The 14,798-nt window shown below is 42.8% G+C and overlaps 1 protein-coding gene across 1 annotated transcript in view; it reads left to right on the top strand.

Annotated features, from left to right (window-relative positions):
• Positions 1-14,138, top strand: part of CPLX4 (complexin 4) — a 30,306-nt gene extending 16,168 nt beyond the window's left edge. Inside the window, exon 3 of the mRNA XM_054033236.1 lies at positions 13,911-14,138. Coding sequence (XP_053889211.1) covers positions 13,911-14,138 — 228 coding nt within the window. The remainder of the gene's footprint in view (positions 1-13,910) is intronic.
• Positions 14,139-14,798: the final 660 nt, after the last annotated feature.

The following is a 14,798-nucleotide window of genomic DNA, read 5'->3' on the forward strand; positions in this document are numbered from 1 at the left end:
ATTTCCTACACATTATAGATAGGTGCATAAGGAGCTGGTCATCCTGTTCTCTAGTGTGATTTGGTGTTCTGTAGCAGACACCAATTACGACCCCATCTTGTGCATTGTCTGTCAGGATGTTAATCCGTAAGCATTCAAGATGATTTACTTTGAGTTATCAGTGACATGAAGCAGGCAATGCTATTTTAGACAAAAAGGGCCACGTCCCTTCCCCTTTTGCCACTTGATCCTTCCTAAATACAGACGCTCCCCAGGTTACACAAGACTCAACTTACGCAAATTCGCACTTACGGAAAAAGTTCCATAAGCCAGAAACAGGATTTTCGAGTTGCAGACATTTTTGCGTAACTTACAGGTATATGTTTCCAATTTACGCAAAATTTGAGTTACACCAGGCTTTCCGGAATGGAACGATTGCTTAAGTCGGGGGGTGTCTGTAGGTTAGAACCATTGATTTTAACATTCCAAAAGTGTGAATCATCCCACTAGGTTTCAGTAATACCAACTAGATAAAATGTATGCTCACAAATGAACAAATACAGTTCGTGTGTGCTACCAGGCTCCTAGCACTGGCGTAGTCAAAGAATTTCTTTTTTTCATGCCCCTGCAGCCCCCGGGGGGGTGAGGAGGATGATAGAGGGTCTCCACACACTGCACCTGCCTGCAAGCACCGCCCCCACAGTTCCCATTGGCCGGGAACTGAGGCCAATGGGAGCTGTGGGAGCAGTGTTTGCAGGCAGGGGCAGTGCTCAGAGCCCCCTTCTCCTCCCCCCCCCCCCGGGACATGCCAGCTGCTTCCATGAGCAGTGCAGGGCCAGGGCAGGCAGGGAGCCTACCTTAGCTCTGCTGTGCCGCTGATCAGAAGCTGCCCAAGGTAAGCACCGCCCGGCCGGAGCCTGCATCCCTCACCTCCTCCTGCAGCCAAACTCCCTCTCAGAGACCACACCCCCCTACCCCAGCCCTCAACCCCCTCCTGCACCCAGACTCCCTCCCAGAGCCTGCACCTTGCTCCTCCTCCTGTACCACAATCCCCTGCCCCAGCTGTGAGCCCCCTCCTGCATCCAAACTCCTTCCCAGAGCTTGTACCCTGCACTCCCTACTCTACCCCAATCCTCTGCCCCAGGCTCAGCCCGGAGCCACCTCCTACACTCTGAACCCCTCAGCCCCAGCCCAGAGCCTGCACCCCCTCCTGAACCCCTACCCCAGCCCTCAACCCCCTCCCAGACCCTAACTCCCTCCCAGAACCTGCACCCTGCACCCTCTCCTGCACTCCAGTCCCTGCTCCAGCCCTGAAACCCCTCCTTCACCCAGGCTCCCTCCCAGAGTCCGCACCTTGCTCCTCCTCCTGCACTCCAGTCCCCTGCCCCAGCCCTCAACCCCCTCCCACACCCAAACTCCTTCTCAGAACCTGCACCCCCTCCTGCACTCCATCCCCCGCTCCAGCCCTGAAACCCCTCCTGTACCCAAACTTCCTCCCACAGCTTGTACCCTGCTCCTCCTCCTGCACCCCAACTCCTGCCCCCGGCTCAGCCCGGAGTCACCTCCCACACTCCAAACCCCTTGGCCCCAGCCCAGAGCCAATACCCCCTCCCGCAACCCAACCACCTGCCCCAGCCTGGTGAAAGTCAGTGAGGGTGGGGAAGAGTGAGAGAGGGAGGGAGGGGGGATGGAGTGAGCAGGGCAGGGCCTCAGAGAAGGGGCGGGGGCAGGGATGGGGCCTTGGAGAAGAGGCGGGGCAGGGCCACGGAGCAAAGGTGTTTGGGTTTGTGTGATTAGACAGCTGGCAACCCTAGTAATGCTTAAGCCCTGATGCTGCAGTAATCTCTAAACAGGTGGTCTCCTCTCCCCAAACACACACACACACACACACCTCTGTCCAAAATCCCAATGAGCCCAGTGGATTTCTCCAGTGCTCATTGTAGGATTCTGGCCTCATTTTTCATGTCCCCTCTAATCAAACTTCCAATGACAATAGTGGGAGTTCTGCCCAAGTAAGGGCAGAAACTCTGAGTCAGCAAAACAGTTAAGCACGTGCTTTGCTGAATTGGGTCCTAACTGGATAAGTGTTGCAAGATTCACCATTTTGGATCTGTGCGTCTATATGATCTGTTATTTTCTTGGTTGTAACCCAGCTTTCCTCCCTCTGATCATAGAAAATATATATATAAATTATACATTGAAAAAAACAAAGAATTAGATTCAAATTATCTCCCGCACAAAAGCATACCCCTTCATTATCCTTCTAAAGCACTGCATAATACTCTCAAAAAGGTAATACGGCAGCCCAAACTGCATTAACCAGTTGGAATCGTTGGCCTGAATCTAAATAACAGGCTATTGAACTGAAAGGCGTAAATTTTAACAATATCAAAAAGTATCCTAAGGTGTAAATAAAATAATGAACATCAAGATTAAAAAGGGCCCCCACATCAGTGCAAAACCTAAAGCTCCATGCTATTTGGACCAGTTTTATAGGAGAAAACAGTTCCTTAATGAACCTTAATCCTATTAACAGAATTGTCAGCTTAGGTTTGTCATTGAAAAGATGTTTTCATCCATGAGAGGTATTATTTGTTGACAACTTTCGCCTCTCCACTGTAGTCAGCATATCACCTATTTCCAAGGTAAGATCTGTCTCTACTGCATGTTTTTAATACAGTGAACTGGATTCAGCTTAATAATTTATTTTTTTACCCAACACTGGGCTTGGTCTCAGTTGAGTATTTCTTACCCACCTTACCCACACACATGGTCCCATTCAAGTCTCAAGTTTGTAGGATTAGGCCTCAAAAAGAAAGTGAAAATAGGAGATACCTTATGAGTTGCATTTTAAAAGCTCATCATTTGAGGAAAGTTCTTGTTATCCTAACTTAGGTTATGATCTCCAAAATTGTGTTCTAAATAGTGTCTCTTTTCAAACATCATCATAATGGGACTGTTAGGCTAGTTTGAGCAATTGATATAAATATACAGCTAACCTGAGATATTTGATCAGCCAAGGTAATTCCAAAACCAACCATGACATGCCAGTAACAATAGGAACTTATTTTAAAGATGATCAACAATGAAACCAAAATTAGGTCTACTATTGTTTCTTTATAATGTATTCAGAGAGCCTTTTTTTTTTTTTTTTTTTAAGAAAGAGGTTGAATGAGAAGTTGCTGCTTGTTACTTGCATTAGAAAGTCAGGCCTTGTGTCTCTTGGTTTTCTTCGAAGGCTTCCTGGATGACTGGAGAGCTGTGAGGATGAAGTTATTAGAGAAAGCATGCAAGGTGGAACCTTGATAATGTGTGAGGGGAAGTGATTCTTATTCAGACTGTTTAAAATGTTGTTGTCTGACACCTCAATGGACTGAATAAGAGTTTGAAGAAAAGCTCTTTGGGTAAAAAAATCTGTAGCTTCCCACTTCAACTGAAGGATGAGAAAGTTCCAGATTTATATGTCTGGCTCCTCTAAGAAAGATTTTCAGCAAAATTGAGAAGATGGCACTTGGCATTCCTAATATTTATCAGGTAAAACAACAAAATTAAAGCACCAGGCATAATGAGACCCCAGTTCTGATTGGGGGGTTCCGGGTGCTGAGATATAAATACACCTCTACCTCTATATAATGCTGTCCTCGGGAGCCAAAAAATCTTACCGCGTTACAGGTGAAACCACGTTATATCGAACTTGCTTTGATCCGCTGGAGTGCGCAGTCCCGCCCCCCCGGAGCACTGTTTTACCGCATTATATCCGAATTCGTGTTATATCAGGTTGCGTTATATTGGGGTAGAGGTGTATTTAATAATAATGATGAGGCACTTTGGGACTGCATGCACAAAGGAGCCAAGAAACTTGGAGGTGATTGTTCCTCTCTGCACAGAAAAAGAAAGCATAACGGTAAGGGAATTCATCAGTAGTCAGCAAAGAATTCTCTGTGAGATAGGGGAAGAGCACAGCTCTCTGCCTTAAACATTGCATTTGGGGACTTGATTCATCACTACCTAACTTCAGTGTTATGCTAGTGTAATAGTGGAAGAACAGTGTGGATTCAATACCTTGACTGGTAAGCTTTGTTACACCTGCAGATATGCTGCTGTGTGCTGCCCACTGTGATTGGTCTAGAAAAATAGATTGAAAATTCAAAGACCTTGGTGAAACTAACGTTTTCATTTTAAATGATACCAAATCTGATTCTAAAAAATATTTTTGCATCTCTGAAGTTGACATCTGAGCAGCACCTGAGATGTCAGTTCTCAATGTTATACTCCACTATTTGATTTATAGCTGTTAGTTAGACAGAGATGGTATTGCATTATTATTTTTAATTAAGGCACAGCCAGGGATAGAATCCAGCATACTGAGTCCTGTGCTAGATCAAGAGATATCCATAGTTTTGTTTCTGTTGGACTTCTATATCAGATAGGGTTTGTTTTTAAATGTAAGTCTGGACTGTGTTCTGCTTTACCCCAGTGTAAATCAAAACAACATTATTATCTTTTTGTCATAGTAGTACCTAGTGGCTCAACTGAGATCCCACTGCACTGAGCTGCACTGTACAGACATATAGTAAGAGACCATCTCTGCCCTGCAAAGTTCTCAGTCTAAATAGATGAGAGACAGAGTGGGAAAGGATAATGGAGATGAGACAACTTGCCCAAGATTAGTGGCAGAGATGGGAATAGAGTCTGGGTGTCCTGAGTCCCAATCCAGTGCCTTATTCACTAGCATCTCTAGCACTACCAACCACAAAAGTCTTCATAAAGTCTGGATTTACACTGTTGTAACTGGCATCAAAATCTGGTGTGGAGTCGTCATCATCATCATCATTCCTTATCCACTGGTGCCCTGTTCTTCTTCTCTCCCCGGGAGTATAATCTACCCTCTGAAAAGTAAATTGGTTTATTTTCACCTTCAACGGTTCTTTTCCTTGGCTCTCACCTGTGTTGTGCTATTGAATGCCCAATAATAAGACCATGGAGTGGAATTTTTAGCTCTGATTTTTTGTGTTTATCTCTTGCACATTTAAAGCCCAGACTGGCATATTCAAATCAGTAACTGTACATCTCATGACTCATGCTCAGGTCGTTCGGAGGTGGCTAGAAAATCTGCTTTCTTGTTGCCTTACCCTCCCTCCCCCAAAAAAGGGCGGGGGGAGATGACATCTCTCTAGCTGTACATGAATGGCTTATAGCTTCTTTAAAAAGAAGGTCTGAGGTGGCAGTAAGGAACCAGGTGGAAAAATTGTAGGAAAAATTAGATCTGGGCAAAATGTCAGAATGAAATGGTCAAGGGAGAGAGAGAAAGAATTGTGGGACTTTGTCAGTTTCTTGAATTTTTGTCATGAATATTTTTAGAAGTGAAACATAAATCCCCCCACCCCCAGCTTTTATGTAAGACTTTGCAAAATATCATTCTAAACACCATCTGGACTGCAGCTGAAATGTACAGTATAATCTAATCTCTGCACTTTCACTGTCCATTGACGTTGCTCTGGCAGATTCCTGGTGGCTGGGTATGAAGAGTCTCTTAGTCATTGCCACTTGAAGGAAAAGGTTTACAGATATCATTAAGCATCTTCCATATAACAGGCTCATTATAAAATGATGCACTTACATTCTCTTTGTTTTTAAGTTAAAAAAGGAATACATTTTCCAATTACAATGCATGAAGAACAAAAGAAACATCATTAATTACATGCAGCCTCATAATCCCTAAAAAACCTTTGTTTTTTTTGAGCCAGACTATCACTGACTCAGTTTAATAACTGCACTATTCTGAAATAAGTGATTTGCTAAACGTTATGCTGCATGCTACATAATCTCTTTCTGCCTCATAGATAGTGTCAAAGCACAAAGGGAAACTTTCCTGAGGAGGAGAATTTGGAACACTGAGTTTTCAGAGAACTGTCTGTACAAAACATATACTGGACTCCCTTGTAGGGCCAAATCCTCTCTCTTCAGACCTAATAGAACAGATATAGCTCTACTGTAGAAAGAGGAGTAAGATTTGGGGATTCCATGCAGGCTCCACACACCAGTTGTGCGCCATGGAGCTCTGCAGGGATGGGAGGTGAGATCTTTCTCCATTGCAAAGGGAGTTTGTGGGGAGAAGGGCTAGTGGATCTATAAATCTGCCAGGCATTCTTCTCCACAAAAAGGTGGGAGTGCACTGCGCACAGTGTAACTGAAACCCTGAGGCTACAGCAGTGCCTGGGGGTGCAGAATTGCTTCCCCTTGGCAATCCCAGCACACAGCCATGGCCCTAATGAAGTCAGATTTTGCATGCAACTTTCATTGTAGGTGCAGATTCACTCTAATTGGAATTGCCATCTGCCCACTGCAAAGCACTGAAACAACCCTGAATTCTGTTCAGTTTCACCGTATCCAAATACCGCTGTACGTTAGGCACAGGCAAATCACATGACAGAATGATCAACCTAAATGTAGTCTGTTGCTTAATGATATTGAGGAGATCATTTGGCTCCCCTATGGATTAGTCTATGATCTTTCATCCCTTTGGCTTTGATTTTAAATAGAGTTGATCAGACTGAATGGTTAGACTAGATGATTGCTAATTACACTGATGTATAAGGTCCATAATCAGGGCTCTGGCTTAGAGCAGATGCTGCTTTAAAGGAAGTAGGCTAACGCAAAACCGTGGCTAATGTTCTCTATACTCTCAGAAGTGCAAGTCCTCAAGTGAGTGTTGAAAAGCACTTGCAGAGTCATGTAGAAAGTAGTGTGTGATTCATCAGTAGACCACAAGCCTTCAAGTAACATTATGCTTTCTTCAGTTAAAATAATATTGAAATCTGTGCTTTCCCCACCAGTGAAAACAATGTTTCCACCTATCTATCTTAGGATTTCATACTGGTACCTATTCATAGTGTCTGAGCACTTTCCATGTAAAATCATTAAAAAGAATTCGCTGGCCGGGATTGGTGGGTTTTGGTATAAATGTATTACAAAGGATATTTTTATTTTTTTCAGCAGGCTCTAAAATGAATTTGCTATTAAGGCCAAGACTTTCAAAACAGGGTGCTAAAGTTGACCACCTAATTCTTTATATAGGCACCTGAATGATAGAACTGATTTTTTTAAGTATTGGGCACCAGCTAGCTCCCACTGAAAAAATTTGTTTTCTAATAGAAATAATAAGGGATTTGTTCTATCAGGCTTATGCAAATCAGTAGAATCCAGATATCTAAACTAAATTTCCATTAAACAATCAAAGTAGGAAAACTGGAGCTCTGAGAAGCTGCCTCGAAAGGAAGGTTGAGGTTTACATTCTTCTTAGTTTACCATTGGTAGTCTATTCCCTACTGGAATTCTTAGCAAGATTAAGAGACACTGGGCCAAATACAGATTTGGTGTAAGCAGTTGCAATTCCCCTGACTTCACTAGAATTGTACTTGCTTGCATCACTTCTAAATTTGGCCCACTATAGTCAGAAACTAGTTAAATCCAAAAGTTTCAGAGTAGCAGCCGTGTTAGTCTGTATCCGCAAAAAGAAGAACAGGAGTACTTGTGGCACCTTAGAGACTAACAAATTTATTAGAGCATAAGCTTTGGATGCATCCGAAGAAGTGGGCTGTAGTCCACGAAAGCTTATGCTCTAATAAATTTGTTAGTCTCTAAGGTGCCACAAGTACTCCTGTTCTTCTTTTTTTTAAATCCAAAAAATTGCCTCCTGAAACCAGACTTCAAACACTTCAGTTCAACCCCATCATTGCCTATGTAGAGGTAGGCCGAGTGAGTACTGTATACACATGTGCAGGTAAGGATTTAATATACAGTAATTCATTATGTAGTAGTATTAGGGCATTTATTGCTACAATTCTGAAGGTTGGGAAATCTATGGCTGCCTAATTTGTAGGGTAACTTTTGTCATCTGAAGTCTGCCTTCATCCACCTATACTACTGGTTGGGAAGAACCTCAAGAAGAGAAACTCCTTCTGTAGCAAAAGTTTCCTTATTAACACATTGTTAACTCTATAAAGAATATTCATTATAATATTGTTGCTGTCTTCAACAGATCTAGTGGTAGCAAATCATATTCCTATTGTTTCTTGCAAGCAGCCACGAGATAGCATGTTGATTTTATTTGCATCATATTAACTCTGGTGTTGTCCAGGCTATTTTAACAGCATATGAAAAAAAATCAAGTTTGAGGTAAACAAAGCTATCAAATATATTGTCACATGGAAAACTGTTACAGTAAATAACGATTAAGCAGTTGGGTAAGCCAATCTGAGCTCCCTTGCTATAGAACCGAGACTGAATGTCCACTGCATATGTGCATTCTTTCATTCATTCTTACATTGATTCATTCAGATACCGGAACCCTCTCACTCGCTGAAACACCTCCTGCTGACTGCATTACTGCTTATTCACATTGGGCCTTAGCCACTGTCATGCTTCATTTTGGAGATATAATGAGGCATTAATGCTTATCTTTGATGTGTGAACTGTGTCAAAATATCCTGCTCTTATGAATGCTGGACCCATCAGAATTCACCATAAAATTTGAACAAAATGGCCATTGTTTGAAAAATTGACATAGTCCCATTGGCAGGGCTTTTCAGTGGGCAAGCAGGAAACAAGCGTGTATAGTATTTGCTGCATTTTGTTCCCTTTAATTGCTTAACTAGTTCCTTCCCTTGCCTCTCGTTTGCATTCTCAGCCTCATGCCCAACTTCCACCCTCTCTTTTGTTGTCTAAGTCCTCCCATTACCCCACTTAATGATGCTGCAGCCAGTGCTCTGATTATGCACAATACAGTCCCTCACTGTCAGCATGTCATAGACCGGGGCGGGCAAACTTTTTGGCCTGAGGGCCGCATCAGGTTTCAGAAATTGTATGGAGGGCCGGTTAGGGGCAAACAGGCAGGCATGGCCCGGCTCCTGCCCTCTATCTGATGCTCCCTGTCCCCTGACCGCCCCCGGACTCCCCGCCCCTAACTGCCCTCTACCACCCCATCCAACCCCCCTTCCTTCCTGACTGCCCGCCCAGGACCCCTGCCCCATCCAACCACCCCTTCTTCCTGACCACCCATAACTTCCCCCCGCCCCGACTGCCTCCCACTGCCCCATCCAACACCCCTCTTCTTCCTGACGGCCCCCCCCGGGACCCCTGCCCCATCCACACACACCCCACTCCCTGGCCGCCCCCAGAACCCCCACCCCTGACTATCTCCCGTCGCCCCATCCAACTCCCCGTCTCCTTCCTGACTGCCCCCCCGGGACCCCTACCCCATCCAACCACCCCTTCTCCCTGACCGCCCCTGGAACCTCTGTCCCCATTCAACCCCCCTATTCCCTGCCCTCTGATCGCCCTAACCCCTATCCACACCCCCGACCACCCCCCTGCCCTCTATCCATCCCCTCTGTCCCCTTACCGCACTGCCTGGAGCACCAGTGGCTGACGGCGCGGCTGCACCATGACAGGCAGCCGTGCTGCCCGGCTGGAGCCAGCCACGCACCGTGCAGCACAGAGCACTGAGTCAGGCTGGACTCTGCAGCTGAACTGCCCCAGGAGCTCGCTGCCCAGAGCATTGCGCCGGCGGTAGAGTGAGTTGAGGCTGCGGGGGAGGGGCCAGGGCCTAGCTTCCCAGGCTAGGAGCTCAGGGGCCACGGAGAACGGTCCCGCGGGCCGGATGTGGCCCACAGGCAGTAGTTTGCCCACCTCTGTCATAGACAGACGCGGACTGGAGACCTAAATATAGTTTGTTTTGTATATTTGGTTTAAAGAAGATGGAGAAGAATTTGTCCAATTATTTATCCTGTATAGGATCTAATACCACACTTATCACTGTAGTACGTGAGCGCCTTCTCATGCTGACACACTTTTTTGAGGAGCCTTTGGTGGAAGAAGTTTTGTTCTTAAGGCTTGTTTACCCATGGAGTAGTTCCTGACTAACTCCATGTGTGGACATTCTTATTCCGGCATAAGAGTACCGTGTTCCTGTTTAACAAACGCTTAAACTCCACGTGTAGATAATCCCTAAGATTCCTTATTGGCCACCAGATTCCTTGTGTTATGAGAAGGAGTAAATAAAATTTCCTTATTTACTTTCTCCACACCAGTCATGATTTTATAGACCTCTATCATATCCCCCCTTAGTCGTCTCTTTTCTAAGCTGAAAAGTCCAAGTCTTATTAGTCTCTCCTCATACAGAAGCCATTCCATACCCCTCATAATTTTTGTTGCCTTTTTCTGAACCTTTTCCAATTGCAATATTTCTTTTTTGAGATGGGTGACCACATCTGCATGCAGTATTCAAGATGTGAGCATACCATGGATTTGTATAGAGGCAATATGATATTTTCTGTCTTATTATCTATCCCTTTCTTAATGATGCCCAACATTCTGTTTGCTTTTTTGACTGTCGCAGCACATTGAGTGGATGTTTCCAGAGAACTATCCACAATGACTCCAAGAGCTCTTTCTTGAGTGGTAACAGCTAATTTAGACTCCATCATTTTATATGTGTAGTTGGGATTATGTTTTTCAATGTGCATTACTTTGCATTTATCAACACTGAATTTCATCTGCCATTTTGTTGCCCAGTCACCCAGTTTTGAGAGATCCTTTTGTAGCTCTTCGTAGTCTGCCTGGAACGATCTTGAGTAGTTTTGTATCATCTGCAAATGTTGCCACTTCACCGTTTACCCCTTTTTCCAGATCATTTATGAATATGTTGAATAGGACTGGTCCCAGAGTATAGACCCCTGAGGGACACCATTATTTACCTCGCTCCATTCTGAAAATGGACCATTTATTCCTACCCTTTGTTTCCTGTCTTTTAACCAGTCACCAATCCATGAGAGGACCTTCCCTCTTATCCCATGACAGCTTACTTTGCTTAAGAGCCTTTGGTGAGGGACCTTGTCAAAAGCTTTCTGAAAATCTAAGTACACTATATCCACTGGATCCCCCTTGTCCACATGCTTGTTGATCCCCTCAAAGAATTCCAGTAGATTGGTGAGGCATGATTTTCCTTTACAGAAACCATGTTGACTCTTCCCAAATAAATTATGTTAATCTATGTGTCTGACAATTGTGTTCTTTATTATAGTTTCAACCAGTTTTCCCGGTACTGAAGTCAAGTTTACTGGCCTGTAATTACCGGGGTCACCTCTGGAGCCCTTTTTAAAAATTGACATCACATTACCTCCAGTCATTTGGTACAGAAGCTGATTTAAATGATAGGTTACAAACTACAGTTAGTAGTTCTGCAATTTCACATTTGAGTTCCTTCAGAACTCTTGGGTGAATACCATCTGGTCCTGGTGACTTACTACTGTTTAGTTTATCAGTTTGTTCCAAAACCTTCTCTAATGACACCTCAATCTGGGGCAGTTCCTCAGATTTGTCACCTAAAAAGAATGGCTCAGGTTTGGGAATCTCCCTCACATCCTCAACCGTGAAGACTGATGCAAAGAATTCATTTAATTTCTCCACAATGGCCTTATCGTCCTTGAGTTCTCCTTTAGCATCTCGATTATCCAGTGGCTTCTGATGTACTTTAAAAAATGTTGCTATTACTTTTTGAGTCTTTAGCTAGCTGTTCTTCAAATTCTTTTTTGGTCTTCCTAATCATATTTTTACACTTCATTTGCCAGAGTTTATGATCCTTTCTATTTTCCTCACTAGGATTTAAATTCCACTTTTTAAAGGATGCCTTTTTGTCTCTCACTGCTTCTTTTACTTTGTTGTTGAGCCACAGTGGCACTTTTTTGGTTCTATTACTATGTTTTTTAATTTGGGGTATACATTTAAGTTGCGCCTCTATTATGGTATCTTTAAAACGTTTCCGTGCAGCTTACAGGAATTTTACTTTTGGCGCTGTACCTTTTAATTTCTGTTTAACTAACCACTTTTTTGTGTGTAGTTCCCCTTTCTGAAATTAAATGCTACAGTGTTGGGCCACTGTAGTGTTTTCCCTGCCACAGGAATGTTAAATTTAATTATATTATGGCCACTATTACCAAGCGGTCCAGCTATAGTCACCTCTTGGACCTGATCCTGTGCTCCACTTAGGACTAAATTAAGAATTGCCTCTCCTCTTGTGGGTTCCAGGACTAGCTGCTCCAAGAAGCAGTCATTTAAAGTGTCAAGAAACTTTATCTCTGCATCCCGTCCTGAGGTGACATGTACTCAGTCAATATGGGGATAGTTGAAATCCCCCATTATTATTATTGAGTTTTTTATTTTTATAGCCTCTTTAATCTCCCTGAGCATTTCCCAGTCACTATCACCATCCTGGTCAGGTGGTCGGTAATATATCCCTACTGCTATATTCTTATTTGAGCATGGAATTACTATCCACAGAGATTCCATGATACAGTTTGGTTCAGTCAAGGTTTTTTGCTTCATTTGATTCTATGCTTTCTTTCACATATAGTGCCACTCCCCCACCAGCATGACCTGTTCTGTTCTTCTGATATATTTTGTACCCTGGTATTACTGAGTTCCACTGATAATCCTCATTCCATCAAGTTTCTGTGATGACTATTATATCAATATCCTCATTTAATACGAGGCACTCTAGTTCACCCATCTTATTATTTAGACTTCTAGCATTGGCATATAAGCACTTAAAAAACTTGTCACTTTTTAGCTGGCTGCCATTACATGATGTAACTGAATGAGACTTTTTTTCATTGGACTGTTTTTCAACAGATCCTACCTGTATTTTATCATCTTCCATCCTCTCATTCTTATTAGGACACAGGGAATCTCCATTTATAGATACTCCCCTAAGGGATGTCTCTGTCTAAACCACGTGTTCCTCCGCACCTGTCAGCTTTCCCTTAGAAAAGTGATTGCATGGGAACTGCAGATATTGTTTACAGCTTGGAAAGAAACAGATCAGAAAGAGTGACTTACTGAGTTTCTAATTTGGGGGTAGAGATGTGGCAGCCCAGCATAATGTTACAATGGCCAAATTCTAAAAGAGCAATCCCCATCCTCGGCACAACCACCACCACCATTCCTTTGATTGGAGGCCTTTTCAGAGGGTCCGAGGAAATACAAATCTATTTTTTCCAGCTTTCACTTGCACTGTGCAAACTGGCACACTGGCTTTGTTTTCTGGATCTAATAGATATTTTGCAAGTGTTGCAAGAAAAAAAGGACAGCACAATTTCTCTAAAGCTAATGACTTCTGGACCACCTGCACAATAGAATTCTTAGCCTAGAAAATATTTAAAAATATACCTTCATGTCATCTGTAAGTCACAGCTGAAAGAATAAGCTTCCAGAAGTGAGTTATGCTGCAGGTTAGCTATGGGAGTTGCACCAGGTTGATTTTGATGATGTTGATATAGATAGATCACATGCACAGGGTACCAACTTGTCACCTCCATTAATAGTGATGGCCAAGATTTTCGAAAGTGTCAAGTGATTCTGAGTGCATCAATTTTTGATTGTGTTACTTGAGACACTTTACAGGAACCTATTTTCAGAGGGCACAAGCTCAACATTTTCTGAAAATCAAGCCTCTTTATGGTTTCCCAGGCTGGACACCAAAATTTACTTGTTGTGTCTAAAAATTTTGACTGAAGTGCCCATGGGTTGCTTCTAGTCCACTGAAGTCAATGGAATGACTCCCATTGACTTCAACAGGTGATAGGTTACGTTAATTTTTTTACATTTTAAATTAATGGAGATATCCTATCTCCTAGAACTGGAAGGGACCTTGAAAGGTCATCAAGCCCAGCCCCCTGCCTTCACTAGCAGGACCAAGTACTGATTTTTGCCCCAGATCCCTAAGTGGCCCCCTCAAGGATTGAACTCACAACCCTGGGTTTAGCAGGCCAATGCTCAAACCACTGAGCTATCCCTCCCCCCAGGTTAGGTTCTATATTAGCAAAGGCAGTGTGCTGTCATAATGGAATGTACTATATTTGTTTTTCTCACAGAGTGAAATGGATGAGAACCAGATACAAATGGCTGGTGATGATGTGGATTTACCAGAAGACCTCCAGAAAATGGTGGCAGAGGATCAAGTAGAAGAAGAAGACAAGGAGTCTATCCTTGGACAGTTACAGAACATTCAGAATATGGATATAGACACTATTAAAGAAAAAGCCCAAGCCACTTTCACTGAAATAAAGCAAGCAGCCGAACAGAAATGTTGTGTCATGTGAAAGAGAAACCAGAGCTTGAGAGTTTTTGCGAACCATATGAATTTAATATTGTATCATGGGAGTTGCTGGACGGTACAAGCAAAATTGATGGCATGCCATATAGTTCCAAAGCAATATGTGTACATATGAGAGAGAGAGACTTCTAAACCTCCAGATTTAAATCAATGTAGGCAATGTACCTGCTTAAATAGCACTAATCTAGAGCTGGTCAGCATTTTTCAATCAAAGTTTTTCCATGGAAAAATGGCATTTTCAAAAACAACATTTTTCATGAAAAATTGTCAAATTATTTTTTGCAAAAAGTGCTGCCTTTTTTCCAAAAAATGTATTGAAAACATCAAAAAGCTTATAAGAATGGTTTTTAATTTTTTAACCAGAAATTGGGTCTTTGGTAAATTAAAAATGTCTATAACCACTGTGATGTTGTTTTCAGAAAAAATAAATCATGGAAAAAATGTTACAAATGAAAATTGGGTCATTTTCAAACTCTTCAAAACAAAAATAATGTTGAAATTTTGACACATTTTGCAAAACTAGATTTCCCTTTTTTGACCACCTTTATGCTAAACATAAAAAAAAAAATCTTGAAATGTATAACAATGCATCATAGGACAAATGCTTTATGGATTTAGAACTTGCAGGAAATGCTGCACAATCACA

Source organism: Malaclemys terrapin, chromosome 6 (genome assembly GCF_027887155.1).
Source record: "Malaclemys terrapin pileata isolate rMalTer1 chromosome 6, rMalTer1.hap1, whole genome shotgun sequence".
Taxonomy (NCBI): Eukaryota; Metazoa; Chordata; order Testudines; family Emydidae; genus Malaclemys; species Malaclemys terrapin.